The sequence below is a fragment of the Tamandua tetradactyla genome, chromosome X (genome assembly GCF_023851605.1).
Source record: "Tamandua tetradactyla isolate mTamTet1 chromosome X, mTamTet1.pri, whole genome shotgun sequence".
NCBI classification, from domain to species: Eukaryota; Metazoa; Chordata; class Mammalia; order Pilosa; family Myrmecophagidae; genus Tamandua; species Tamandua tetradactyla.
The window spans coordinates 108,482,922-108,510,538 of NC_135353.1; the positions used below are offsets into that span (position 1 = coordinate 108,482,922).

Here is a 27,617-nt window from a genome sequence, read left to right on the forward strand (position 1 = left end):
GCCTTATCTGTCTTCATTTACTCTTTAAACAGCTTTATGAGGGGGAGAAGTGTCCTATGGGTGGTTCCAAGAGGTCCTAGGCCTGGGCAAGATGCAAGGGGATTCTAGTAAGACTCAACCCTTCTGGAAACCCAGCCCCATACTCAGAACTGGTGATATCAAACAGGCAGTTAGAAATGAGATCTGAAGATCACTGAAAAGATTGCAGATAGACATCTAGTTTTATTCACCCTCAGAGAGATGAGAGTTGAAGATAGGGGAAGGGGTTGTCCTCAGTTCTCTGAGGGAGAAAGCAGAAAAGATTTGATGACAGTACTTTAGAGATTGCTTCTTTATTGTAGTCAGGAAACAGTAAAGGGGTTAAAGAAAGAGAAATGCACTCAGAAAAGAAATTAGTGAGGGAGGTGCTGTGTCTTTAAAGTCAAGGGAAGGAACCCCAACTCATTGTGATGTCACCCTGGGAACATAGCTCTGACCACCTTCTCCATGGGCACCAGCACAGAGCTCAGCAGTCAACCTGCTGCTTTGTTTTTACAGGTGCCAATGAGGGCTAAAAGAGGTTGCAGCAAAAATGAAGCCATCTATGGGAAAGCATTTGGTGAGCAGCAAACTCACAGGTAAACACACAAGTCTTGGAGAATTATTTTTTCTTTTTCTTTTTTTTTGCATGGGCAGGCACCAGGAAATGATCCCAGACCTCCAGCATGGCAGGTAAGAATTCAACCTGCTGAGCCACTATGGCCCTTGGAGAAATTCTTGACCATTACCAGCTTATGCGTTTGGGGGGAAGGGACTATCCAAAGATGCAAAACATTTACAAAGTTAGTTATCTAGCTTCTTTGCCCAGAAATCCTGAAACATACCCAATTACAGCACAGCATCATAGAATTCCAAAATGGTAGAGCTATAATACTAGTCCTGCTAGTCCAATCCCTGCAAGGTACAGATGATGGAACTGAATCACAAAGAAGGAACAGATTTGCCTGAGGTCACACAGGGTGTTAATGGAAAAGCCTCACTCAAGTTGAGGGATTCTGAGTAAATGAGAAATGAATGAAGAGAGGGTTGGTAGCAAATGTTCCCTTAAGTTGATGAACTCTTAAAAGCATATCTTGTAAAAAATAGAATCACAGAATGTCAGTGCTAACGAAGGCCCTAGAGTTCCTCTTCAAGTGTGATGTTATTTTATAAATGAGGAAACAAGGCCCAGAGATGTTTGGCTTAGTATCATTTCAACTGGTTAGAGGGGCAGCCAATCCCTGAACACAGTTCTCCTGCTTCCTTAGCTCACCTCTTCATGGAAGCTGATCCCTGAAAATACTTCTGGATGTAGCAAACCTGTATACATTTATTTAAAAAATGAATACAACAAAAGCAGTTGGATGATGATTTCTCATCTCTTATGGTCAGAATGCAAATTCTGTGGGAACAAACATATAAGGAAATAGTTCAAGGAAATGAGAAAATTACTACATCTTTTAAATAGGAAATATAGGATAGGAAAGGGCAGATAGGTTAAATAGCTCACACCTACTGGGGAATGGGGGATGGGTGACACAGGGAAACAGACCAGAGAGAACCCTAATTTTGCAACTGTTGGGCTTAGAAAATGGAGTGTTTAGACGTGTGTTTTCTGTTATTTTCTTTTAAGTTGCAGGGAAACTAGAAAGTTCCAACCTGTCATTTGGAAGATGGGAAGACTAAGCCCTAGCAGAGGAAGAGACTTGCCCAAGGATATGCATAGAGGCAGTTTCAGAACTGGGATTTGAACCTAAGGTCCCAGATGCACAAGTCAGTGTGTCTTTTCCCTTGAGCTCTGGAGGAAGCTGGTAAACGTTTACTAAGATAACTCAGTATATGTACATCAGGCTACGTTTATAATAGTGTCTTAGTTTTCCAGGGCTGCTATGACAAATACCACACACTGGATGGCTTAAATAACAGAATATTATTGTCCAATGGTTTTTGAGGCTAGTAGTCCAAAAACAAGGTATCACAGGGTCATGTTTTCTCCTGGAGTCTATAGGGCTCCAGCAATCTTCTGTCACAGGGTAATCTTTCTCTCCTTGCATGTGCTCCTTTCTCTGGTTTTTGCTGACTTCTGGTATTTACTGACTTCTGACTTCTTTTTGACTTCTGACTTTTTCTGACTGCCAAATTTCCTTTCCTTTAAGGACTCAAGTCATATGGATTAATGCCCACCTTGATTCAACTTGGTCTTACCTAAAAGAAATTTTCAAAGACCCTATCCACAAATGAGTCCACTTCTTAACTAATAATAACATACAAATGGGTTCACACTCACAGGGATTGGTTAGGACTTGAACATGTCTTTTGTGGCAGACATGATTCAATCTCTAACAAATAGAATATTTCATATTAGGGTTTACACACTTAAAGAGGGGAAAAGTTGGGTTCCCCTACTCCCAATCCCAGCTTTTCTGGTTTCCTGCACTTTGCAAATGGGGGATGCAGGTCAGTGACGTTGGGTGGGTAAGAAAAAATAGAGGAGCAAAAGTTCAGTGACACAGAGCCTTAAAAAATGACAATAATCTCATTTCAGCTGAAATGTCTGTGAATACCTAGCACACTCTATATAGGCAGTTAAAAATTATCTGCTAATATAATATAATATAATATAATAACCCCTACTTCCTATCTACTGGGGGAATCTTATGTAAGGCTTCAATTATTTCCCCATTACAACAATTGTCAGGTCATATTAACTGAAGGGATGGAGAACATGCAAGTTTCTGGAAGAGTGTGAAGAATGGGAGCACCAATCTTTGCCCCTAATTCACTGGTTGACCCAGGCAGGTCAATACCCAATTCTGATCTTCAGCTTCTCTATGTACAGGGGCCCTTCCAACTCCAACACTGTATGGTTCTTCTCCAGTCTTTCCTGTCTCAGTAAATAGCACTGCCTCATTGCTCAGGCCAAACACCCCAAATTAATTTTAGGAGTCCTTCCTCTCTCTCCTTATTCCTCCTACCCCATAATAAGCTAATGTTAGTTCTATATCCAATAACATTACGTCCAGTCAGTCTATTTTTCTTCATCTCTACTGTTATCACTGCAATCCAAGCTGCCATCATCTCTTGCCTCGACAACTGCAAGAGTGTTTCACTGGTTTTCCTGCTTCCACTCTTGCCTCAGTACCATCTATTCTCATAGCAGTTAGAGTGATTTTTTAAAAACCAGATCATGTTGCTCTCCTGCTTAAAACCTTTGATGGCTGTCTACTATAATTAGAATAAAATTCAAACTCCTAGCCAAGGTTTACAATATTCTGTTTTTCCCTGTCCCTCAGGTTACTCCTCCTCCTCCTCCATCAGTCAGAGTTCTGCTTTCTTCGATAGCCAATTATGTTCCTGCCTCAATATCATTGCGCTGGCTATTCCCTCTGCTCAGAACACTTTTCCTTCAGATCATTGCCTACCTAAAATTATCATATTTATTTGTTTTTTCTATTCTGTGATTATTGTCTGGCTCCTTCCACTAGAATGTAAACTTCGTGGGGACAGTTATCTTAGTGAAGCAGTCAAGCATAGTGGTTAAGAGCATGGCCTCTGGATCCAGGCTGTCAAAATTCAAATTCCAGTTACGTTGCTTACTAACTGTGTGACTCTGGGCAAGTTACTTAACTGCTCTGTGCTTCACCTTCCTCTCTTTAAAATGAGGATAATAATTGTATATACTTCATAGCATTATTGCAAAGATTAAACTGATTTAATACATGCAAAATACTATATCCCCAGAACCTGGAAGAGTGCCTTTGTTGGCTGATTGCATGACTGAATGGATCCTCAGTGCCTCTTGCTCCTTCCTCATATATAATTTATCACCAATCCTGACATTTTTTTTCTCTTAAATACTTCCTAAATAGCTCTCGTATATATTCGTTTCTCTCCATTTCCACCTCCATGTCTCAAATCCAAGCTCTTGTCCCCTCTCTTCTACTTTACTCATCTAGTCTTCTGACTGCTCTGGGGCCATGTAATACAACCAGAGGGATCTTCTCAAAATGCAAATCTAATCATGTATCATTCCTGCTGCTTAAAATCGCTCAATGATTTCTCTTTGCTCTCCCATAAGGGATCAAAATCCTCAGAGCTCTCATGGTCCTGTAGGCTCTGACCTTGGTTTTCCTCATCAGCTTCATTGTGTACAACAAGCTCACTGTCACTCTCTATACTCCATCACAAAGGCCTTCTTTCAGATTTTTAAAAGTGCGCTTTCTCATCCTAGTGCTATCACACACATGCAGTTAGTTCTCTCAGCCTGAAGTGTTCTTTCCTCTTTCCCTCCCTTCCTGTCTCATTTTCTTTAGGCCTCTTCCTAAAGAAGCTTTGCCTTGACTGTCCCCTTCCCTACTGTCCAAGACTATGATGATATTTCCTGTTATGTGTGCTCATAGAAACTAGACTTCTTCTTCCAAGTCCTAACTGCTGGGTATAGCTATACGCTTATGGGCATGATTTTTTTTTTAAAGCTGGTTTCTCCCATTAAGATGTAAACTTGGTTAGGGCAGGGCAGTATCTACTATGGTTCATGATAAATATTTCTTGGCTGGATGACTGAAATCTGAAAAATGTGGCTCACTTTTCTCTTAGAAATGCCAATTAAGAAACATGACTTGAAAAATTTACTAAGTAATTTCTAGTACTTTTTGAAAGGCAATTCAGAATGAAGGCTGCTATTGTATCTCTGCCTCCTCTCCTGGTTCAGTTCATTGAAGCACAGGGGAAAGATCTCTGAATTCAAACATTCTGGCCTCCACTTTCAATCCTTGATCTATTCTGTGAAAATATAATCATGTCAAGACTGGCTATCTTCCCCTTTGCTAATTTCTCACATTATATACAATATCCTACCCACCCACCCCCCGAACATACTCTGCCCACCCCTTACCCATTTCTTGGCAGTAAGAGCAATGTTGGACCTGATTGAACTAAGATTTTTTATTTTTACCATCTCAAATCAATCAGCTCTAATAAAACCATGCATTAATACTCATTGCTAGCATAACTACTAAATATTCTCTCATCAAGTACAGATTTCTGATTAATTGGAAACTATTGAACACTTAGTATGGGAAGGCTACCAGCCTGGCTCAGACACATATTTAAGTACTGCTTCAGGAGAAGGGGAAGAAGGCTATGGTTTTCTTCTGTATTCCTCTCTCATTACTTGCCTAGATTCTTACAACTCAGCAAGCAGCACGTAAAACACCTGTTCTCAAAGAGATCAAGGATCATAGAATCTCAGAGGCTTATAGACCCTTTCCTTGATTTGACACTTCAATTGTTAAAAACAACACAAACCCTCTTCCAAGATCCAGGTCCTCCCAAGTTCCCTTTTCATAGATTAACTGACATTTCTGACATCTTCTTTTTATGTCCATGGATTGGGAGCAAAGTACATGCTGGGTTCTCTGTTGGCACAGAGTGAACCCTTTGTGAACCCTCTGGCTGAAGTAACAGGGGCATTCAGATTCCATGGAGCAGCAAAAACCTTGATACAGGCCATGTGGGACCATGGGAAGAAAACAGGGTCATGAGTTAGGATTTCTGGCTCTGTGTCAGCCAGGTTAGGTATACTTGGATAAGTCCTTTGCCTCTCTTGGCCTCAGTTTCCTCATCTATGAAATGTGGTTGGGGTGAGGCCTGAAAGAGAAGATATTTGCCAAATTACTTTGAAAATAAGACTGTAAACTGATTTGTACATTTAATTTAAACAACTACAAAGCCATACCCAAACCCTGACAATATGAGGTGAGGATTCTTAAAGGATGGTGGAAGAGACATTAGTTTTAAAACCACAAAGGCATTTCTAAACTGCTTCCCACACATCCCCATGTATACCCTCTACTTTTCTCCAAACCAGCATTAAATTACAAGCAAATGTTTTTATTATATTTGTCACAAATACATACATACATACATACATACATATATATATCTCCGGGATCCCATTTTATTTTTGGTCTCCGTATTTTTAATATATATTCCCTTCATTAAGCTTCAAGTAACGTGGTCCAACACAAGCCCAGGCTCTTGTTTTGCAACTCACGGTATAGTGTTGGCCAAGCCACTTTTCTGATCTGAGTCAGTTTACTTCCTTATAAAATGGGATACATTTTCTTAACTCTTTCACAGGAATTGTGAGAATGAAATGAGGGTCTGTATTCAGCCCCCAGCATAGTAGCTGATATGTACCAGGCATGTACATGGGTTTGTTCCTTTCCCCCTCCTCTTATAGGACAGGTTGGGGGCCAGTTTTTGGTCCCCAATACTATCATAGGACAGCTCAGTATGCACAGTTTTTGTGATCAACCATTTTCAAATGCCAGCTGGTGGCACTATAAGATAGTAACCCTCAAAAACTATCAGGAAAACATTAAGCTAGACACCAGGGGAAACTTCCTGGTTGTGAAAGTTATTATATTTGGAATCTAAGGAAGAAAATGGCTTCAATTCTTCCCTGAAGAACTCTTAAAATCAATGGACATATTCAGAATGGTTTAAGATTTATGTTCCACAAACTTTTCTCAAGCTCCTACAAAATATAAAGCACTGTGTTCAGACCATCATGGGAATGATCTCATTAGTCACAATAAATCTTGCAGATAGGGCTCTTTAGGTCCATTTTTCAGATGAGGAAGCTGAGGCCCAGAAAAAGAAGGGGCAAGGTCAATCAAAGAGGGCCCTGTCTCATCTTTAGTTAACAGTCAGTCAGGTCCTCCTTTTGTCCAAAGCCCAATTTTGTATGCTTGTCTGTGCTTTCTGAGTAACTGTTTCTATCGGCTTTCATCTCCTTTAATTAATTTCCCACTTGCCTCCAGTCACTACTCCAACTTTATCGCTCCTGTACTGTGAAAAAAAAACAAACTCCACATTACTTGGTGCACAGCAAGCACTTAATAAAGGTGTGTTGGATGAATGTGTGCCTGTAGGATTATGTCCAAACTCTTCAGTCTGATGTTCAAGGTCCCTCACAATCAGCCTCCAGCCTACTTTTTCTAGATACATCTGCCTTTTCTTCACCCACACCCATCCACACACACCCACACCATATATGAACCTTATGGTCCAGGCACCCTTGATCCTTTCCTTTCTTATACCTCCACACATTTGAATGTGCTGTACCCATTACTGTAAATCCATCCTCCCCAACGGTCTGGCAAATTCTCAGCCACGTTTTGAAGGTTACTTACACATTTTCTGCTCAGGCTACCCCTATTGTGTTGCTGTAATATGACACCAGTCACACTGTAATAAGTATTACCTTCCCATTTCTCCAACTCTTCGAAGGCAAGGTTTAGATTTTATTTACCATTGACCAACCCAGAGCCTCCTTTAATACCTCCTTCATTGACTGGCAAAGTCTGAGCTCCTTAAATGTTTGTTGAATGGATGGGTGGCTGAAAAAATCGAAGTTCCTTCTGCTTTCGCAAGCTTTTTGCAGCCCCCTCCTCCCTCCCTCCCTCCCTCCCTCCCTCCTCTTCTCCTCCCCCAGTCCCACCCGCCTCTGAAAGCCAAAGGCAGCAAGTAGAACACTCATCATCTCTAAAGCTAATTTCCGTGCAGGCTTTCTCTCTAGCCCCAAATCATAGATTAATTAGCGACTTTGGCTAACCTTTTTGGGAGGTGGTTAGGCATGAAGGCCCCCAGAAGAGTGTGAATGGGTGCGTCTTTTATTTCCCAGACGCCTTCTGGAGTATTTCTTTTTTTCTTTTTCTTTTTCTTTTTACGCACAGGCCAGATTAATATCCCCATTCCCTCGCACTCCTCAGAACCTTTGACATAATTATCTGTGACAAATTGATTTGAAGAGCAGTTGCAGGAAGAGAAACAGACATGTCTCACTTGGCCTTCTGGGAGTTGTAGTCCTACAGCCGCCTGGGTTGCCTGTCTGGCCCTGAAGCTGAGAACTACAGCTCCCAAGCTTTCTCCAAGCTCCTACCGCACAGGCTCAGAGCCCAATGCCCGGAGGAGGTGGCTGCATTGTGGCTATTGTATGCTTTGGCTGGTATTTTTGTATATTTCTCGGCACGTGAAATTGGGAGTGAAAAGCATGGCTGATGAGCAAGAAATCATGTGCAAACTGGAAAGCATTAAAGAAATCAGGTAAGTGGCACGTTGCAGCTCCCCGTAGGCCTTCCTCCGCGCCGCTCAGAATCCCCGGTTGCCAGAGGAGGCTGAGTTACCTATTGTAAACTATCTATTGTTGGGCCACTTGGTGAAGAGGAGAACCGGAAAGGGGTCCATTCATCCCAGACGTCTAGGTGAGGCTTGGTTGGAGGGAGGAAGAGAGGGAGAGAGGGAGAGAGGGAGAGGGAGAGGGAGAAGGGAGGGAGAGAGAGAGGGAGAGACACAGACACCTCTGGCCAGATGTCGGAGAGAAAGCGCGCACACGGGGCTGGTCCCAAGACAGCGTTTTTTTCTTTTTTTCTTTTTTTTTTGTTGGGGGCTGGCGGCATTCGTGGACCCATTTTTTAAAGTCCTTATGGCTTTAAGATAGCTTTGGTTCTTTGCTGTTTTCGAGTCGAGAATTTTATTTTCAATCTCAAAGGAGAGCTCTTTGAGAGCCGAGTCTAGCGCGTCGGGACTGTCTCGGGCTGCGGGGCTGAAGTGTGTAGAGGAATCCTGGTTGCCAGGGTTCCGGGGACGGCGTGCACTCGCACGCACGCGTGTGTGTTTTGCTTTTACTCACCCCTTTTTTTCTCTCCTACCCCACCCTCGGAAAGTGGGAGTGAAGGCAATGGGGGCTGGGGAAGCGGTCGCCGCGCGGATGGTGGGAGGCAACTGCTCAGAGGTGCCCGTAGTGAAGGGCAGGCTGGCTTAGTGGGGCTGCCGGTGTCCTAGGCCCTCCCGGGGCTCCTTTGGCACTGAGATGTTGTCCTTACTCATAACGTGATAGCGCCAGGCGGGCTGCCTGCCTGATTCCAGGCCTTCCTTCACCTTCCCACCGCTGTCAGAGCCCCAGCCCCAACTCTCATCCTCGTTCTTAGGATGGCCTGGGTGGGGCTGTCTCTGTCGAACATTTTACTGGAACCTGGCAAAGGGGGAGGCGGTATGTCAAGTGTGTCCCTTTAAGAAACCAGACTTTGACTATGAGATTTAACCCCTGGAATACCTGTATGAGATCTATATGTGATAGGGGGTGGTGGGTGTGGGTGAGAAACACCATGGTTCCTTCTTCCCCTGGAGGGATTGCTTCTCTCAACAGGGGAGGAAAAGCAAGAGAACTATCATTTATTGAGCCCCTGGTATGCCAGGCCTCTTGATGTACTTTAGTTTCAGTAGGAGTCTTGAGAAGTATGGTTTCTTATTCTTTAAAGTTGGAAAAATGGAGGCCAATGTTAAGCAACTCACCTAGAGTCACACAGCTTATAAATGCCAGATCTGACAGGGAAGGGGTGCGTGCTGCATTTTTTTTCTGCCAAACCATCAGGAGATAGGCAGTTAGACATTGTGGCACTGTGGTGCAGGAGAGGACTAGCTGTCAAAATAACAGTGCATCTAATAAGCAGTTTAGGATGTAAGTAAAGAAATCTAGGGTTTTACTCTCCCCAGGCTTTAAAGGATCCTCTCCTCTACTCCCTCCCCCATCCCCTCACTTAAGGATGAATTAGGAGCAAGGACATTTATCTGTGATATAAAGATACCCCTTCCTCTATAGAGTAGAGTCATATGTTCTGCTCTTACCAGTGGCAATCAGCTATTCCTCCCCCTACTGGTTGGGGTGGGATGTGGGAGGTCTAGAGTGAAGGTTGAACTCTCATCCCAACCTATCAGTAACAAGAGGCCCCTCCCCCCCCCCACACACACTAGAGTATCAACCAGAGGCCCAACTGAGAACCTGGACTTCTATCTCAATAAGGGAGTAGTATCCTGTTTTCCCTGCCAGGAGAGTACCAGAGGAGGCATGCCAAAACGTAAGATTTAAATAAAGTCCAGAGTGTCATACAATGATATCCCAAATGGTCAGGTTCCAAAGAAAATCACTCACCATACCAAGAACGAGAGAGATCTCAACTTGAAAGAGGAAAGACAATCAACAGAGGCTGTTTTAGCTTGCTAAGGGCTGCTGTAACAAATACCACAGGATAGTGGACTTAAACAACAGGAATTTATCATCTCACAATTTTGGAGGGTAAAATCAGTGTATTGTGAGGATCATGCTTTCGCTGAAGTCTGTAGTGATCTGGTGTGGCTTACCAGCAATTCCCAACTCAATCCCAGCTTCTGTCATGTGGCCATCTGTGCTGGTTTGAAAATATTATGTACCTAAGAAAGCAATGTTTTAATTCTGATTCAATCTTGTGGAAGCAACTGTTTCTTTTAATTCTATTTCATTACTGGAGGTTGGAAACTTTTGATTAGATTTCTCCACAGAGATGTGACGCATCCAATTGTGGGTGTGACCTTTGATTAGATGGAGATGTAACTCCTCCCATTCTAGGTGGGTCTTGATTAGTTCACTGGAATCCTTTACAAGAGGAAACATTTTGGAGAGAGCCAGAAATGACAAGAGCCTACAGAAACGACAGAACAATAGAAATGACAGAAGCCTTAGAGCTGACAGAAACTTCACAGCACAGCTGTCACAGGTGTGACACATGGAGAGCAAATGCACGGATGTTTGGAGATGCTTGGAGCCCAGCAGATGTTACCATCAGATGTTAAGCAAACCAGAACCTAGAGAGAGCCAAGGGAAGCCAAAAGGTGAGAGCCAGCCCTGAAGAAGTAAAGTGAGGAACCCCCACAGGAACAGAGGCTGAAGGCAATGGAGCCCAGGAGCAAGGGACCAGCAGATGCCTACCATATTTCTACCGAGCTGACAGAGGTGTTCCTGACCCTTCGGCCTTCCTTGAATTAAGGTATCTTTTCCCAGAGGCTTTTATAGGCTTAAAACTGTAAACTTGTAACTTAATAAATTCCCCCCTTTTAAAAGTTGTCTCAGTTCTGGTATATTACATTCCAGCAGCTTGCAAACTAACACAGCATTTGTTTCCTTCTTTCTCTTACTGTGCCCAAATTTCCTTTGCTTATAAGGACTCCAGTCATATTGCATTAAGGCCCACTCTGATTCAATTAGGCCTTATCTTAGCAAATAACATCTTCAAAGATCCTATTTACAAATGGGTTCACACTCACCAGGCCAGGGGTTAGGACTTGAACATGTTTTTGTGGGGGACATGATTCAATCCATAATACACTGAGATGACACAAATATTAGAATTATCTGGTAAAAATTTTAAAACAGCTATCATATAAAAATTTCAGTGAGCAATTATAAAACCCTTGAAACAATGAAAAAAATAGAAAAATCTCAGCAAACAAATAGAAACTTTCAGCAAAAAAATATAAAATGTAAAGAAGAACCAAATGGAAATTTATAACTGAAAAATACAATAACCAAAACAAAAACTAAAAACTGAAATTGTCAATGGTTGGGCTTAACAATAGAAAGGAGAGGACAGAGATGAGAATCTGACAACTTGAAGATAGAACAATAGAAATTACCTCATCTGAACAACAGAGAGAAATTAGACTAAAAAGAAAAAAAAGAATTGTATAGCACTGTGAGAAAAAACCAAAATACAAATATTCTTGTCATCAGAGTCCTGGAAAGAGAGGGAAAAGAAAGTGGGCTGAAAAATCACTTTAAATAATGACTGAAATACACTACATTTGGCAAAAGACATCCACCCAAAGATTCAAGAAGCTGAGTGAATCGCAAACAGGATAAACTCCCAAAATTCCACACCAAAACCTCATGATAGTAACCTTTTGAAAACTAGAGACAAATAAAAAATCTTGAAATCAAAGAGAAACCAAACCTTATCTATAGGAGAAAACAATTTCAATGACAGTAGATATCTCATCAGAAACCATGGATGCCAGAGGAAGTGGCACAATATTTTTCAGATGCTGAAGGAAAAGAACTGTCAACCCAGAATTCTATATGTAGTAAAAATACCTATTAATAATTAGAAAGAAAGACATTCTCAGATGAAGGAAGACCAAGAGAATTTGTCATCAGCAGACTCTAAAAGAATGGCTAAAGGAAGTTCTCTAAAAAAACAAAAAAGGAAATGATAGAAGAAGAAAACTTGGAATCTCAGAAAGGAAAAAAAAAAAACATCAGAAAGTAAAACTTGGTTAAAATACAAAACATTTTCCTTCTTTTGAATTTTCTAAATCATATTTGATGGTGGAAGCAATAATATAATGCTGTCTAATTTGATTCTTAATATATGTAGAGGAAATATTTCATACAACTTATATTTTAAATGGTAAAGGAAATTAAGTTTTCTACTCTTCATTAATACTGATAAAATGACACCAGTAGACAGTGATAGATTATGTAAATATAACACCTAGATCAATCACTAAAAAAACTCTTGCTTTAGTTTTCTAGGGATGCCATAACAAAGTTTTACAAACTTGATAACTTAAAATAGAAATTTATAGCCTCACAGTTATGAAATCCAAATGAAGGTATTGGCAGGCTATTGGTTTCCCAGCAGGTATTGGTTTCCCAGCAATCCAAGGCTTGTGGCATAACTCAATCTCTGCCTGTATCAATGGCTGTCTTCTCTCTCTCTCTCTCTCTCTCTCTCTCTCTCTCTCTCTCTCTCTCTCTCTCTCTCTCTCTCTCTTTCTGAATCTGTCTATATCCAAATTCCCTCTCCTTATAAGGACATTAGTCAGATTGGGTCCTAATCCAATTAGGGTCCATCTAAATCGAGTTTGGCTTCATTTTAACTGAAAATATTTTAAAAGATTCTCTTTCCAAATAGGATAACATTCATGGGATTGGAGATTAAGATTGAGGATTATGATTTGAACATGTCTTTGTGAGGAATACATAACAGCTATTACAAAGAAATACACTTAAAAACTCTATAGATACATAAAAATGGAATTTTAAAAAATAGTTAAGTAAACCAGAGGAAGAAAGCAAAAAGAAAAGAGGGAAACATATATCAGACAAAACCAGCAAGAAACAAAAAATAAAATGGTAGACTTAAGTACATTTAACCAAGTGGATTTTAAAAACTTAACTATATGGTGCCTTAAAAGAAACTGACTTCAAATATAATGATATATGGATATGGATGTTGTGACTAAAAGGGTAAAAAAAGATTTACCATGAAAACATTAATTAAAGGAATGTAGAAATGAATATATTAATATCAGATTAAGCAAACTTCAAAACAAAAAAATTGGTAAGTACAGAGAGGGACATTACATAATGACTAAAGTATGAATCCCTTAAGAAGACACAGTAATTCAAAGTGTGTGTCTATCAAAAAGAACTGCAAAATACATGAAGCAAAAACTTACAGAACTGAAGGAAGAAATAGACAAATCCACAATTATGGTTGGAGACTTCAGTACATTTCTAACAACAATTGATAGAACTAGGCAGAAAATCAGCTGTTTTTAAAGAATATTATAGAAGATTGTGTATATGTACATGTATGTGGCATAGATTTTATCGATGAGCTCCACAACACCATCACCCAAAAGGAACTAATTAACATTTATAGAACAACGAAACATTCCACACAACAACAGAATATACTTCTTTCTAGATGTCCTTGGAAATATATCAAAAAATAAACTGTATATCCTGGACAGAAAAGAAATCTCAACAAATTTAAGAAAAATGAAATATAGTGTGTTTTCTGATGTCAATAAAGTCAAACTAGAAAGAAATAAATCAGAAACAAAGGAAAATCAATAAAAACTTGGACAGTAAACAACTTATTTCTAAGTAATACATGCATCAAAGAGGAAGTCTCAAGGGAAACAAGAATACATTGGACTGATTGAAAATGAAAATAACAACATATCAAAATTGGTAGGATGCATCTAAAGAGATGAGATGCAAAGGAAATATCTCAAGTCAATAATCTAATCTCACATTTTAAGAAATTACAAAAAGAACAAAATAAACATAAAACAAACAGAAGTGGAAATCAGTGAAATTAGAAACAGAAAAAAAAAAAGAGAAAATCAATGAAGCAGAAAGTTGATTCTTTGAAAAATAACAAAATTGACAGTGTTCGTTTCCCAGTGCCTGCCCACGCAAAATAAGTAAGTATGTAAGTAAGTAAAATTGACAAACTTACAGTAAGGCTGAGAAAGCAAAAAGAGAGAAGTCACAAATATTAGGAATGAGGCAGAAGATATCACAACAGACCCCACTGATATCAAAAGGATAATAAGGTGTTTCAGTTTCTTTGGCAGCTCAAGAAAGTACTATGCAATTGGTCAGCTTAAACTGTGGGAATTTATTTGCTTATGTTTTTGAGGTGAAGAGAAATTCCAAATCAAAGAAATGCTTTCTCAGTGAAGACTGGTGTTCTGGGGCTGTGTGGGTGATCCTTGATCCTTAGCTTGCCACATAGCAAGGCAAATGGTGGTGTCTTCTGGTCTCTCCCTTCTCTTCTGGATTTTGTTGATATTCAGTTTTTGGCTGCCCCCTCTGGCTTTCTCTCTGTCTGAATATTATTATGCTTATAAAGGACTATAGTAATAAGATCAAGACTCATCCTTATTTGGCTGGACTATACTCTAATTAAAGTAACCTGATAAAAAAGGTCCTACTTACAATGAATTCATACATGCAGGAATGGGTTAGATTTAAGAACATTTATTTCTGGGGTGCATCATTCCAAACACCACACTCCACCCTCTGGATCCCCAAAAGACATGTTTTTTATACATGTAAAATGCATTAATTCCATCATAACATCCCAATAGCCTTAAGTCATTTCAATAACAATACTAAGCACAAAGGTTCAGCAAAGTCAGTTATTGATATGGTCTGTCCAGGGGCACAATTCCCCTCTGTCTCTGGACCTGTGAAACCAAGAGAATAAATTATCTTCTTCCAATATATGATAGAGATACAGGCAAAGAATAAACATTTCCATTCCAAAGGGAGAAATTGGAAGGAAAACAAGGGACACAGGTCCCATACAATTCTGAAACCCAAGAGGGCAAATTCCATCAGATTTCAATGTCAGAGAGTCACCTGTAAATCAGTGTTTTGTCCTCCAGACCTGATAGAGCAGCAGTTCCTCCCCTTCCAAGTGCTTATGTAGCAGCCTTGCTCTCTCTCAATAATGGGAAAAAGGCTCCACCTTCTCTGAGCATCAGAATGATGGCCAGGTTCTCTGAACCCCCCAGGGCATGGGCCCCACTCTCTCCAAGTACTGGGGTGATGGCCAGACTTTCTGCAAATGCCAGGGCACAGGCCTCACCATCTCCAAACATTTGGGTGGCAGTGTTCTCCCTCACCAATGGGGTAGAAGGCCTGCCCTCTTCAAGCACGGGGTGAACCTGCGTTTTCAACACACAGGGGTTGGCCCCCTCTCTTGGCCCATGGGGATCTCTTCAGTCTAGATTTTGGCTTCCATGTCTCTACCCTCAATATCATTCTTCATTCTGTTGATTCCTTCTCTGACCCTTTTAGTCCAGGCTGACAGTGATTCTGCTCATGCAAATATCTCAAAAAAATGTGTTGGCTTTGCATATAGTTCTAAACCATCAAACAGTAGAGCCTTCCATAGATCTTTCCTGCATAACTGCATTTCCAATTCTGACTTCCCCTGAAATGGCTGCCTGATTTCATATTCAGCTGAACCCTTACTTGGAACACTATTCTCTGGGGACTCACTTTCCAGCAATTCAGAATTTTCCAAACCATCCTGGTTTCTTTTTGTCCAGGAGTTAATTTCTTATCTTATTCCTTTCCTTTTGCATTTTGCTATAAGCTGCATTGAGAAACCAGGCTGCACCTTCCACATTTAGCTTGGAAATCTCCTCAGCTAAACATCTGAGTTCATCTCTTTGATCCAACATCAGAACTCAGTTTCACCAAGTTCTTTTTCACTTTAAAACAGGGACTGCCTTTCCTCCACTTTCCAATAACACAGTCATCATTTCCTTCTAAGGCCTTATAAGAAGTAACTTTAGTGCCCATATTTCTACCAACAGTCTCTTCAAAGCAATCTAGGCATTTTCTATCAAACACCTCACAATCTTCCAGCTTCTACCCATTACCCAATTCAAAAACTGTTTCCATATTTTTGCTATTTGCAATAGCTGCACCCCATTGTCCTGGTGACAAAATCTGTTTTAGTTTCCTTGGCTGTTCAAGCAAATACCATGCAATGCTTTGGCTTAAACAATGAGAATTTATTGGCCTATAGTTTGGAGGTAAAGGGAAAGACCATATAAAGGCATCAAGGGAATGCTTTCTCCTGAAAACTGTGGTCTTCTAGGACTGGCTGCTGGTGATCCTTGGCCCTTAGATTGTCATATGGGGTTTAGTTTCCTAGGCTGCTGAAAGCAACTACCATGAAATGGTTCAATTTAACAATGGGGGATTTATTTGCTTATGCTTAGAGCCTAGGCACATGTCCAAATCAAAGCGTTATCAAGGCAATGCCTTCTTTCTGAAGTCTGGCTATTGGTGATTCTTGGCTCCTGTGTTGCATGACAAGGCACCAGTGGCATCTGCTGTTTTTTCCCTTCTCTTCCAGGTTTTGTTGATTTCAGTGCCTTGCTTCTGTGGCTTCTTTTCTCTCTCTCTGTATTCATCCTGTTTATAAAGGACACCAGTAGGAGGATTAAGACCCATTGTGAATGAGGTGGGTCACACCTTAACTGAAGCAGCTTTATCAAAAGATTCTACTTATAATGGGTTCACACTCACAGAATGGATTAGATTTAAGAACATGTTTTTATGGGGTACATCACTCCAAACCATCACATAAGGGAATACTACAAACAATTTTACATGTGTAAATTTGGCAAGTTAGATGAAATGGATGAATTCCTCAAAAGCAAACTACCACAATTCACCCAAAAAAGATAGATAATTTGAATAGCCTTATAACTATTTTTTAAAATATTTTAATTAACAAACAACATACAAATACAGACATTCTTAACATGCAAACATTCTATACATGGTGTACAATAAATGGCTCAAAATATCATCACAGTTGTATATTCATCACCATATTCATTTTTAGAACATTTGCATCACTTCAGAAAAAGAAATTAAAAAACTCATACATACCATACCCCTTATCCCTCCCTCTCATTGACCACTTGTATTTCCATCTACCCAATAGATTTTAACCTTTGTTCCCCAATTATTTTTTTATCCATATTTTTTACTTAGCTGTCCATACCCTAGATAAAAGGAACATCAGACCCAAGGTTTTCATAATTTCACAGTCACATTGTAAATGTCATATCTTCCTACAATCATCTTCAAGAAACATGGCTACTGGAGCACAGCTCTACAGTTTCAGGCACTTGACTTTAGCCACTCAAATACATCATAAACTGAAAAGCTATATCTACATAATGCATAAGAATAACCTCCAGGATAACCTCTCAACTCTATTTGAAATCTCTCGGCCACTGACAGTTTATTTTTTCTCATTCCTCCTTTCCCCTTTTTGGTCAAGAAGTTTTCCTCAATTCCTTGATGCAGGTCCCAGCTCATTCTGGAATTTCTGTCCCATGTTGCCAGGGAGATTCACACCCCTGGGAGTTATGTCCCACATAGGAGAGGAGGGCAGTGGGTTCCCTTGCCCTGTTGGTTTATAGAGAGAGACCACATATGAGCAACAAAAGAGGTTCTCTGGGGGTGACTCTTAGGCCTAATTTTATGTAGGCTTAGCCTATACTTTGCAGAAATACTTTTCCTAGGGGTGAACCCCAAGATTGGTGGTTCAGCCTATTCATTTGGTTGTCCCAAATGGGGAAGTTGATTCTTTCCCCCTTTCTCCCCATTCCCCTAAAGGGACCCTGCAAATACGTCTTTATTCACTGTCTACTGGTCCTGGACTTTTCTTTTTTGGGAGCTTCTTGATGACTGAGGTTGTCTATTTCTTCTCGAGTCAGTGTTGGTTGTTCATGCCTTTCTAGGAAGTTGTCCATTTCATCTATGTTGTCTAGTTTATTAGCATATAGTTGCTCATAATATCCTCTCATTACCTCCTTTATTTCTGTGGGGTCAATGGTTATATCTCTTCTTCCATTTCTGATTTTATTTATTTGCATCCTCTTTTCTTTCCTTTTTGTCAACCTAGCTAAGGGTCCATTGATTTTACTGATTTTCTCAAAGAACCATCTTCTGTTTTTGTTGATGTTCTCAATTGTTTTCCGTTCTCAGTTTTGTTTTTGTCTGCTCTAATCTTCGTTATTTCTTTCCTTTTGTTTGCTTTGGGGTTAGTTTGCTGTTCTTTCTCTAGTTCTTCCAAGTGGGCAGTTAATTCCTTGATTTTTACTTTCTTCTTTTTTGATGTAGGCATAAGGTAATACATTTCCCTTCTAGCACTGCCTTTGCTGCACCCCATAAATTTTGATATGTTGTATTTTCATTTTCATTTGCCTAGAGATATTTACCGATTTCTCTTGTAATTTTTTCCATGACCGACTGGTTGTTTATGAGCGTGTTGTTTAGCCTCTGCATATTACCCCCCACTTCATTCCTTTATAATCCAAGAAAGTATTTTCTATGATTTCAATCTTTTAAAATTTATTGCAACTTGCTTTGTGACCCAGCATATGGTCTATCCTTGAGAATGTCCATGAGCACCCGAGAAAAAGGTGTATACTGCTGTTGTGGTTATAGTGTTTTGTAAACATCTGTTAAGTCTAGTTCATTTATTATATTATTCAAATTCTCTATTTCTTTATTGATCATCTGTCTAGATGTATCCATTGAAGACAGTGGGGAATTGAAGTCTCCAACTATTATGGTAGAGGTGTCTATTTCTCACTTCAGTGTTTTCAGTGTTTACCTCATATATTTTGGAGCACTTTGGCTTGGTGCATACATATTTGTTTGTTATGTCTTCTTGTTGAATTGTTCCTTATATTAGTACTTAGTGTCCTTCTTTGTCATTTTTAATTGTTTTACGTTTGAAGTATAATTAATCGGATATTAATATAGCTACTCCAGCTCTTTTCTGATTGTTGTTTCTATGAAATATTTTTTCCCAACCTTTCACTTTCAGCCTATTTTTGTCCTTGGGGCTAAAATGGAGTCTCCTGTAGACAACATATAGATGGGTCCTGTTTTTAAATCCATTCTTTTGATTGGGGAGTTTAATCCATTAACATTTGGTGTTATTACTGTAAAGGCAGTACTTCTACCATTTTGCCTGTTGGATTTTATATGTCATACCTAGTTTTTTTTTCCTCTTTTTCCTTTACCAATATTCTTCATTTCTACACTCATTTCCAGACCTCTCTCTTCTGCCTTTTCCTATCTGTCTGTAGTGCTCCATTTAGTATTTCTTGGAGAGCAGTCTCTTGGTCACAAATTCACCCATTGATTGTCTGAAAATGTTTTAATCTCCCCCTCATTTTTTCTCTTTTTTTGGCACAGGCAGGCACCGGGAAGTGAACCCGGGTCTCCGGCATGACAGGTGAGAACTCTGACACTGCGCTACCATTGCTCACCCTCCCCCTCATTTTTTACCACTCATTTTTGAAGGACAATTTTGTTAGATATAGAATTCTTGGGTTGGCAGTTTCTCTCTTTTAGAATCTCAAATATATCATACCACTGCCTTCTCGCCTCCATGCTTTCTGCTGAGAAATCCACACATAGTCTTATTGGTCTTCCCTTGTATGTGATGGATTGCTTTTCTCTTGCTGCTTTCAAAATGCGCTCTTTCTCTTTGACATCTGACAGTCTGATTAGTAAGTGTCTTGGAGTATGTCCTCTTGGACCTGTTCTTTTAGGGGTATGCTGCATTTCTTGTATCTGTAATTTTATGTCTTTCATAAGAGATGGGAAATTTTCAGTGATAATTTCCTCCATTAATCTTTCCCCTCCTTTTCCCTTCTCTTCTCCTTCTGGGACACCCACGACATCTATATTCATGCGCGTCATGTTGTCATTCAGTTCCCTGAGACGCTACTGATATTTCTCCATTTTCCCCCTATATTTTCTTTTTTGTGTCAGATTTCAGAAGTTCAGTCCTCTAGTTCACTAATTCTCTTTTCTGCCTCTTCAGATCTGTTGATGTAGATTGCCATTGTTTTCTCATTTATTCTCCTGTGGCTTTCATTTCCATAAGTTCTGTAATTTGTTTTTTCACACTTTTGATTTCTTCTTTTTGTTTGCCCAAAAAAAATCCTCTGTCAGCTCATTGATTTGATTTTTGATGAGATTTTCCATGTCTGTTCGAACATCCTGAATTAGTTGTTTCAACTCCTGTATCTCATTTGAATTGTTGGATTGTTCCATTGCTGGGTCATATGTTTGATTTTCCTAGCATGACTTGTTATGTTCTGCTGGCATCTAGGCACTTGATTTCCTTAACTAGTTTATTCAGGAGGTTGTTTTCACTCTTTTACCTAGGATTTTCTTGCTGGATGACTTTGTTCTTTATCTGTTCTTTTACGCTCAGTTCAACTTATTCTGGACATCTAGCATAGGTTCTGTTGAACATTCAGAATTTTTCAGGTCTTGTTTTTCTGTTTCTTACCCTGCCTGTATGGAGATTTTTTTTTTTTTTTGAGGAGGGTCTCCTCAGATATTATAGAATCCAGTCAGCTTTTCCCAGACTGGACTGATCTCCTCTCAGGTAGAAAGAGTTGCTGACATCAGTTTTCCCTAAAGCTGAGACCCAGCAGTTTGAAAGAGTTTCTTATGAAGCCTCTAGACTCTGTTTTTTTCCTATCCTGTGCAGTATGTGACACTTGTCTGCCTGCAGGTCCCATGAGCATAAAGTGGTGTGGTGCCTTTAACTTCAGCAGACTCTCCCTAGTGGGGGCATGGTTGAGACAGGGTTAAAGTTGGAGGTTGGCATTAATTGCTTTAGTTTTCCAGTCCCTGGGTCCTGTGTTTCTTGAGGGAAGGATTCCACTTGAACTCTGCCCCACCTCTCTCTTGGGGAAGGTGAGACCTTTAGCAGTTTAATTCCTTTCACATGATTAGTTACTTTGTCTCTCAGACAAGCTTAATTCCACCCTTACCTGTGGCAGTGCTGGAGACTGAGAAGCCTCGTAGTTGTATCTAGTGAGCTGTTAAGTAGCAGAGACAAAGCAGAAATAAAATAAAATAAATAAAAGCAGGACCCCTGCTCCTCAAGTTTTGTCAGTCAAGAACTTAAGTTGGTACCTGGCTTTGTGTATCTCCAGGCTCTGTATGCACCCCCTTTTTTTAGGATCCAGTCCTTTTCAAGTATTTTGTAGTGTCTGACTCAAAAAGCCTCTTTTTTTATCAGCCTCTCCCCCTCTCTGCTAGAGCAAAATCTCCTAATAACTTTATCTCTTATTCCAGGTTTATCAGAGCTGGGGGCTTATTTTGGGTAGTCAAAATTTGTTAATTAATTCTGCAATTGGAGCTTGGCTGAGGTAAACTTTTGTTGCTAATACAGTCTGCTTCCTTTCCCCTTGGGGAACCAGGCTGCTGTGCCCATGAGGGAGGAATGCTGCTTCCATGGCTTGGGTGACTTACAGTTCTGTGTTGGATTGCAGCTGGTCCAGTTGTCCAGACTGGTGTACATTGTGTGTCCAGTCACTGATGTGGCCCCGGCAGTTTTTCCATAGTGTTCCTGACTACTTACTAGGTGCTCTGGAGAATGAACTAAATTCGATACCTCAGTAAGCCACCATCTTGCCCCACCTCCCCTATAACTATTAAGGAAATTGAATCCATAATTTGAATTCTCCCAAAAAAGAAATCTCCAGTCCCAGATTGTTTCACTGAAGAATTCTAATAAATGTTTAATGAGAACTTAATACCAATTATTTCTAATCTCTTTTAGAAAATAAAAGATTAAATAACAACACTTTCCAATCCATTTTATGATGCTGATATTACTCTGATTCCAAATCCAGACAAATACAGTACAAAAAAGAGAAAACTACATAAATATAAACCCAAAAATCTTTGGGAAAATATTAGTAAATAAAATTCAGCAATATATATAAAGAAATATATACCCTGACCAAGTTTGATGTATTGCAGGGATACAAAGCTGGCTCAGTGTTTGAAAATCAGTCAATGCAGTCTGCCATATGAACTGGCTAAAGAAGGAAAATCATGTAATCATATCAATGGATGCAGAAAAAGTATATGACAAAATCCATCACCCATTCATGATAAAAACCCAGAAAACTAGGAGTAAAGGGGAACTTACTCAACTTGATAAAGAGCATCTACCAAAATCTACAGCTAGCATTATGCTTATTTGTAAAAGAATGAATGCTACCCCCTGAGATCAGGAGTGAGGCAAAGAAGGATGTATGCTCTTACCACTGCTATTCAAACAGTATTACAGGTTCTAGCCAATGTAAATTTTATTTTCAAGAAAGCTAGTAAGAGCATACAGATGAAAAGGTAAAATAAAACTGTTCCTTTTTGCAGATGACATGATTATCTATGTAGAAAATGCCAAGAAATCTAAAATCAAAACAAAAAAGAACAAGATCTAAACGTGAGTTCTACAAAGTTGCAGCATCAAAATTAAAATACAAAATCAATTGTATTTCTGTATACTAGCAATAAGCACATGGACAGTAAAATTAATAATACAATAACATTTAAGGTTGTCAAAAGTAACATCAGAAAAGTGTAAATTTAACAAAATATGTGTAGGGGTTTTGTGCTGAAAACTACAATTAATGGTGAAAGAAATCAAGGAATATCTAAATAAATAGAGAAACATAACTGTATTCATAGGTTGGAAGAACCAATGTAGAAAAGATGCCAAACCTCCCAAATTAATGTACAGGTTTAATGGAATTCTGATCAATATCCTTGCAAGATTTTTGTAAGTATAGGCAAGATTATCCTAAAATTTATATGGAAAGGCAAAAGAATTAGAATTACTAAAATAATTTTGAACAATAAGAATAAAGTGGGAGGAAACATTCTTCACAAAAGATATGTTTAAGTCCTAACCATCAGTCCTCTGTATGTAAACTCATTTATAAATGGGATCTTTGAAGATCTTATTAAGATGAGGCCAAACTGAATCTGGGTGGGCCTTAATCCAGTATGACTGGAGTCCATATAAGTAAGGGAAATTTGGACATGGACATACAAATCACAGAAGACAGGGACAAATTGTCATGTGATGTAAGCAGAAATTCATTGCTAGATCCCCACCACCAGTATGCTTCATACTTTGGAGGAGGCACAACCTTTCCCCATCCCTACATAACCACTAATCTATTTGTGTCTATAGATTTATTTATATTTACATTTTATATAACTTGAATAACAATATGTGGTACTCTGTGTCTGGTTTCTTTCACTTAAGCAATATTTTTTCTTTTTACATCATTTTTTTAATTAGAGAAGTTGTAGGTGTACAGAAAAGTCATGCAAAAAATACGTTCCCATATACCCCTCCCTTCATTGACACTTTATATTAGTGTGGTACCTTTGTTACAATAGATGAAAGAGTATTGAATCAGTACTATTAACTATAATCCATAGTTAACATTCAGTGTATTTTTTTCCATATACAATCCTAATAGTAATATCTTGTTCTAGTGTCATACATTTGTTATAATTCATGAAAGAACTTTCTTATACTTGTACTATTAACCCCAGTCCATCATTCACAACAGGATTCAGTGTGTTATAGATTCCCATGTTTTATCTTCCAATTTTCATTCTAGTAACATACGTGATCCTAAACTTCCCCTTTAAGCCACATTCACATGCATAATTCAGCTCTCCGTTATCTACCCCAGTCTATCCCCTGGTAATATGTATTCTAGAGTATAACTCTATGAGTTTGCTTATTGTAATCAAGTCCTATCAGACAATATTTGCCCTTCAATGTCTGGATTATTTCACTCTGCATAATGTCTTTAAGGTTCATCTGTATTGTTGCCTATATCAGTATTTCATTCCTTTTTATGGCTGAATGATATTCCATTCTATGTATATACTACATTTTATTTATCCAGTCATTGGTTGATGGACAGCTTAGTTGCTTTCATCTTTTGGAAATTGTGAATAATGCTGCTATGGTCATCAGTGTGCAAATATCTGTTTAAGTCCTTGCTTTCAATTCTTTTAAATATACCTAGTACTGGGATTGCCAGGTTTTAAGGTAGTTCTATACTTGGCTTTCTAGAGAACTGCCAAACTCTTCCATGGCAGCAGCACCATTTTACATTCCCACTAGAAATGAACAAGTGCTCCTATTTCTCCACATCCTCTCCACTTGTAATTTTACAAATTTTTTAACCATGGCCATTCTAGTGGATGTGAAATGATAGCTCATTGTGGTTTTGATTTGCATTTCCCTAATAGCTAGTGATGTTGAGCATCTTTTCATGTGCTTATTTTTTTCATTCCATGTCTCTTTTTAATACTGATAAGACAATTTGACATGAATTATTCCTTTGGGACTAAGATGATAATCATTTCTCTCCCCTTCAAAATTGTGTTTTAAGTTCTAATAATATCCATAGGCAGTTTGCGAAGAAGTGATAAGGCAACTGAAAGAGAACTCTAAAATCAAAGGGATGAAGCCAGAAGGTAGTAGTACACAAGACATTTAACAAATATACATCAGTGAGGCATATTTGTGGGGTTATGTGAGTTTTGGTAAGGGATTGGTACATTTCCTCTACTACTCTGATGTTTCAACAGTTGCTACCTTGAAGCATTTCCTCTACTACTATGATGCTTCAACAGTTGATACCTAGGCTCTTTTTCACACTGGTCAGTGCTCATCTGCCCCTACACTGGATGTTTCTGAAGGAAAAGTTTCAGTGGTTTGGCACATGTCACTATAGTGAAAAAAGGAAGCTGTTACCGTGTCACTTGCCTTAGTTTAAAACATTGGAAACAATTTTGCAATGCTGTCTTTTGATGGAGTCTGACATTAGGGCTCGTTCTTGCCACCCCGCTCATCTCCACTTTCTCTCTTGTATAATTTGGCCACTATTCATATTTCATCTAGGTTCATAGCATGAATTGGCACCAAGTGTTTCCCTTTCCAGTAGCCAATAATTCTCTCAGTCTACTGTTTTGTGGTGTCTCCTTTCTCAGTCTGTATATTCACTTTTATTGTTCATGAAAGACTTTAAAATGAAATAAAATCAGTATTTCAATTTGAAGTTATGAAAGAATACTAATTATCTTATCAACAATATTCCCATATATCTTGTTATCAAGACCAAGCTGTGTCTTGATAACTATCACATGCAGTACTAATTTGTTTATCTAGCTTCCAACTGCCCCCAGCTTGGTTTATCCATCAACTCACCATATTTGTCTCTCATCCATGGTTTTGCATATAACATATTTCCCAGGTAAGTTTCTATGTCACAAGATATTGTCCAGCATTAAAATGTGATTCAGGGGTGAAAGAGTGGTACCCAGTGGCAAATAAACCTTTCTACAGTAGTGTCTGAGGGAGGGTGGTGACAGATTAGATTTATAGCATAGATATGGATTTGGAAGGCATTCCTGTTATACCCTGGAAAATAGGAGTCCAGGGCAAAGAAATAAACTGAAGTTAAAATATTTAGAAGTAACCAAAGCCCACTAGTCCATATCCTTATGTATACTGAAAAATTTAGTGTGACAGGCTGATTTATATGGCTTTGTTTTCTTACCTTAGGTTGTATTATTCTATATCTGTCACTAATTATGTAAGCTTTTAAATAGCAATTGATCTTGCAGCAAGTATTCTAAAGTGAGATATAAAATGAATGAAAAAACAGCAACAAGTAAGGCTTTTGTTCAAGTTACTAGTAAATACATTAAAAACCCAGAATTCTTTTCATGAACTGGAAATATGTTTTGTACCTATGCAAAACTTTCTGCCCTTAGCCTTACAATTTCAGATCCTTGAATGAACAGGAATGGTTGTTTTTCTGTTATGTAAGTTGCTAGATTGTAAATACAATAAGACAACACAGATTCTGGAATTAGATGAAATTAATTTTGAATGATCAGGTATCCCAAGGCAACTGAAAGCTGGCACACCATTCTCTTTAAGGAGCTGTTTCTTTGCCTATGTAACTTCGATAATTCACTCTATTTGATTGTGAGTTTCAAGGTATAATTGTTAAAAGTAGAGGTAGCTTTCCTGCCAGCTTACAAGGCCAAATACATATTTATCTCATTAAAGAGGCCACAAGTGCTTTTCTGCCTATCCTTAGATTTCAGTGACAAGAATCTGTTGTATTGTTTTTGTCATTTTAATTTTAATAAAATAGATAGTTTTATATTACATAGACAACAAATACAATCACTCATCATTGATAAGATTTTAGAAATAGTTTCTATAAAAAGTTTAGTATTTGATTGAAATGAAGCCATTATGATACTGTTTCTAAAGGTACAGCTTTCCCATCCCTATCATTACTATGAAATTTTGAAAATACAGAAAAATACAAAAAATAAGACAAGATATCCATATACCGCAATGCGGAATTAGTCAGTATCTTGTTATATTTACTTGCGATCTTCTTTGTTTTTAAGAGAAATGGTTATTTATATATAAAGCTACAGTCTCCTTTTACCAATCCCCACCCCACCCCCTACATTCATTCCCTTCCCTCTTTTCACAGGTGATCACTATCAAGAGTTTGGTCTGTATCCTTCCAATCCACTTCCTAAATATCTACTTATAATATGGATCCATTTCCAATACATAGTACTGAATTTTATGAAGGAAGTCTTTATTCAAATTCACAAAAATTTCGTTGTACTATATGCATCATTATGCAACTTAATTTTTCCATTTCAACATGATTTTTGAGCTCTTTCTCTGTTAATGCATGTCTCATGTTTCACTTACAGATATAGTTTTCCATCACAAGAATTTTCCATTTGATTCCTGATGGGCATTTAAGTTGTTTCCAGTTTTGGCTACTACAAATCATGCCACAGTAGCTATCTTCCTGGTACATATTTCTTGAGTATACATACTCAGAGAAGAATTGCTAGGTATTTTTGAATTTGTTTTAAGGAATGCTCTCCTATTAGCAAGATTGTTTAAGTTTATAGCTTTTTTGTATTCCTGTTTTTAACCCCCTTGCATTTTGCTTTTGTGTATGGTTTATTACTTCCCTGGACAACAAATTATCTCCAAACCGTTTTTTTAAATGTCCCAATATTTCATCATTTCCCAATGCCATTTCTATCACATTCAGAATTCTAATAGGTGCATGAGTCTGTTTCTGGGCTCACTTCTTTTCTGTTGCACAGAAGTTTTATATTATTTGTAGATATTATCTAATATTGTCTCTTGCTTTCCAACACTTAAAACTTTTTATTATAACATTGGTTATGATCTCCAGATCTATGCTGATAACAATGAAAGCAGGCATCTGTTTCTTGTCCCTAATTTTAGGGGAAATGCTTCTAAAGTTTCAGCATTAACATTGCTGTTTGCTATACATTTTTTGTAGGTTACAAGCTTTTTACCATATGAATGTCCTCTACAGTATGTAATCGCTGATTTCCCGTAAGTTTTTAGCTTTTATTTCCCTCGTCTGTGCTTTTTTGACCCAGAATAATTATTTCTGATGTGCTATGAAATGTAAATTCCTGATGAAAAATTTCATATCTT

General features: G+C 38.7%; 1 protein-coding gene across 5 annotated transcripts in view; it reads left to right on the forward strand.

The window, feature by feature from the left end:
• The first annotated feature begins 512 nt into the window (after nucleotides 1–512).
• ZC4H2 (zinc finger C4H2-type containing) overlaps nucleotides 513–27,617 on the forward strand; it is a 113,936-nt gene continuing 86,831 nt past the window's right edge. For 2 of the 5 annotated variants that reach the window (XM_077146691.1, XM_077146696.1), the window contains exon 1: nucleotides 7,964–8,130. In XM_077146691.1, coding sequence (XP_077002806.1) covers nucleotides 8,021–8,130 — 110 coding nt within the window. In that variant the 5' untranslated portion in view covers nucleotides 7,964–8,020. Of the gene's footprint in view, nucleotides 618–7,963; nucleotides 8,131–19,441; nucleotides 19,482–26,947; nucleotides 27,513–27,617 lie in introns of those variants that run through there. The other 3 variants (XM_077146692.1, XM_077146693.1, XM_077146695.1) reach the window with 3 other exon arrangements.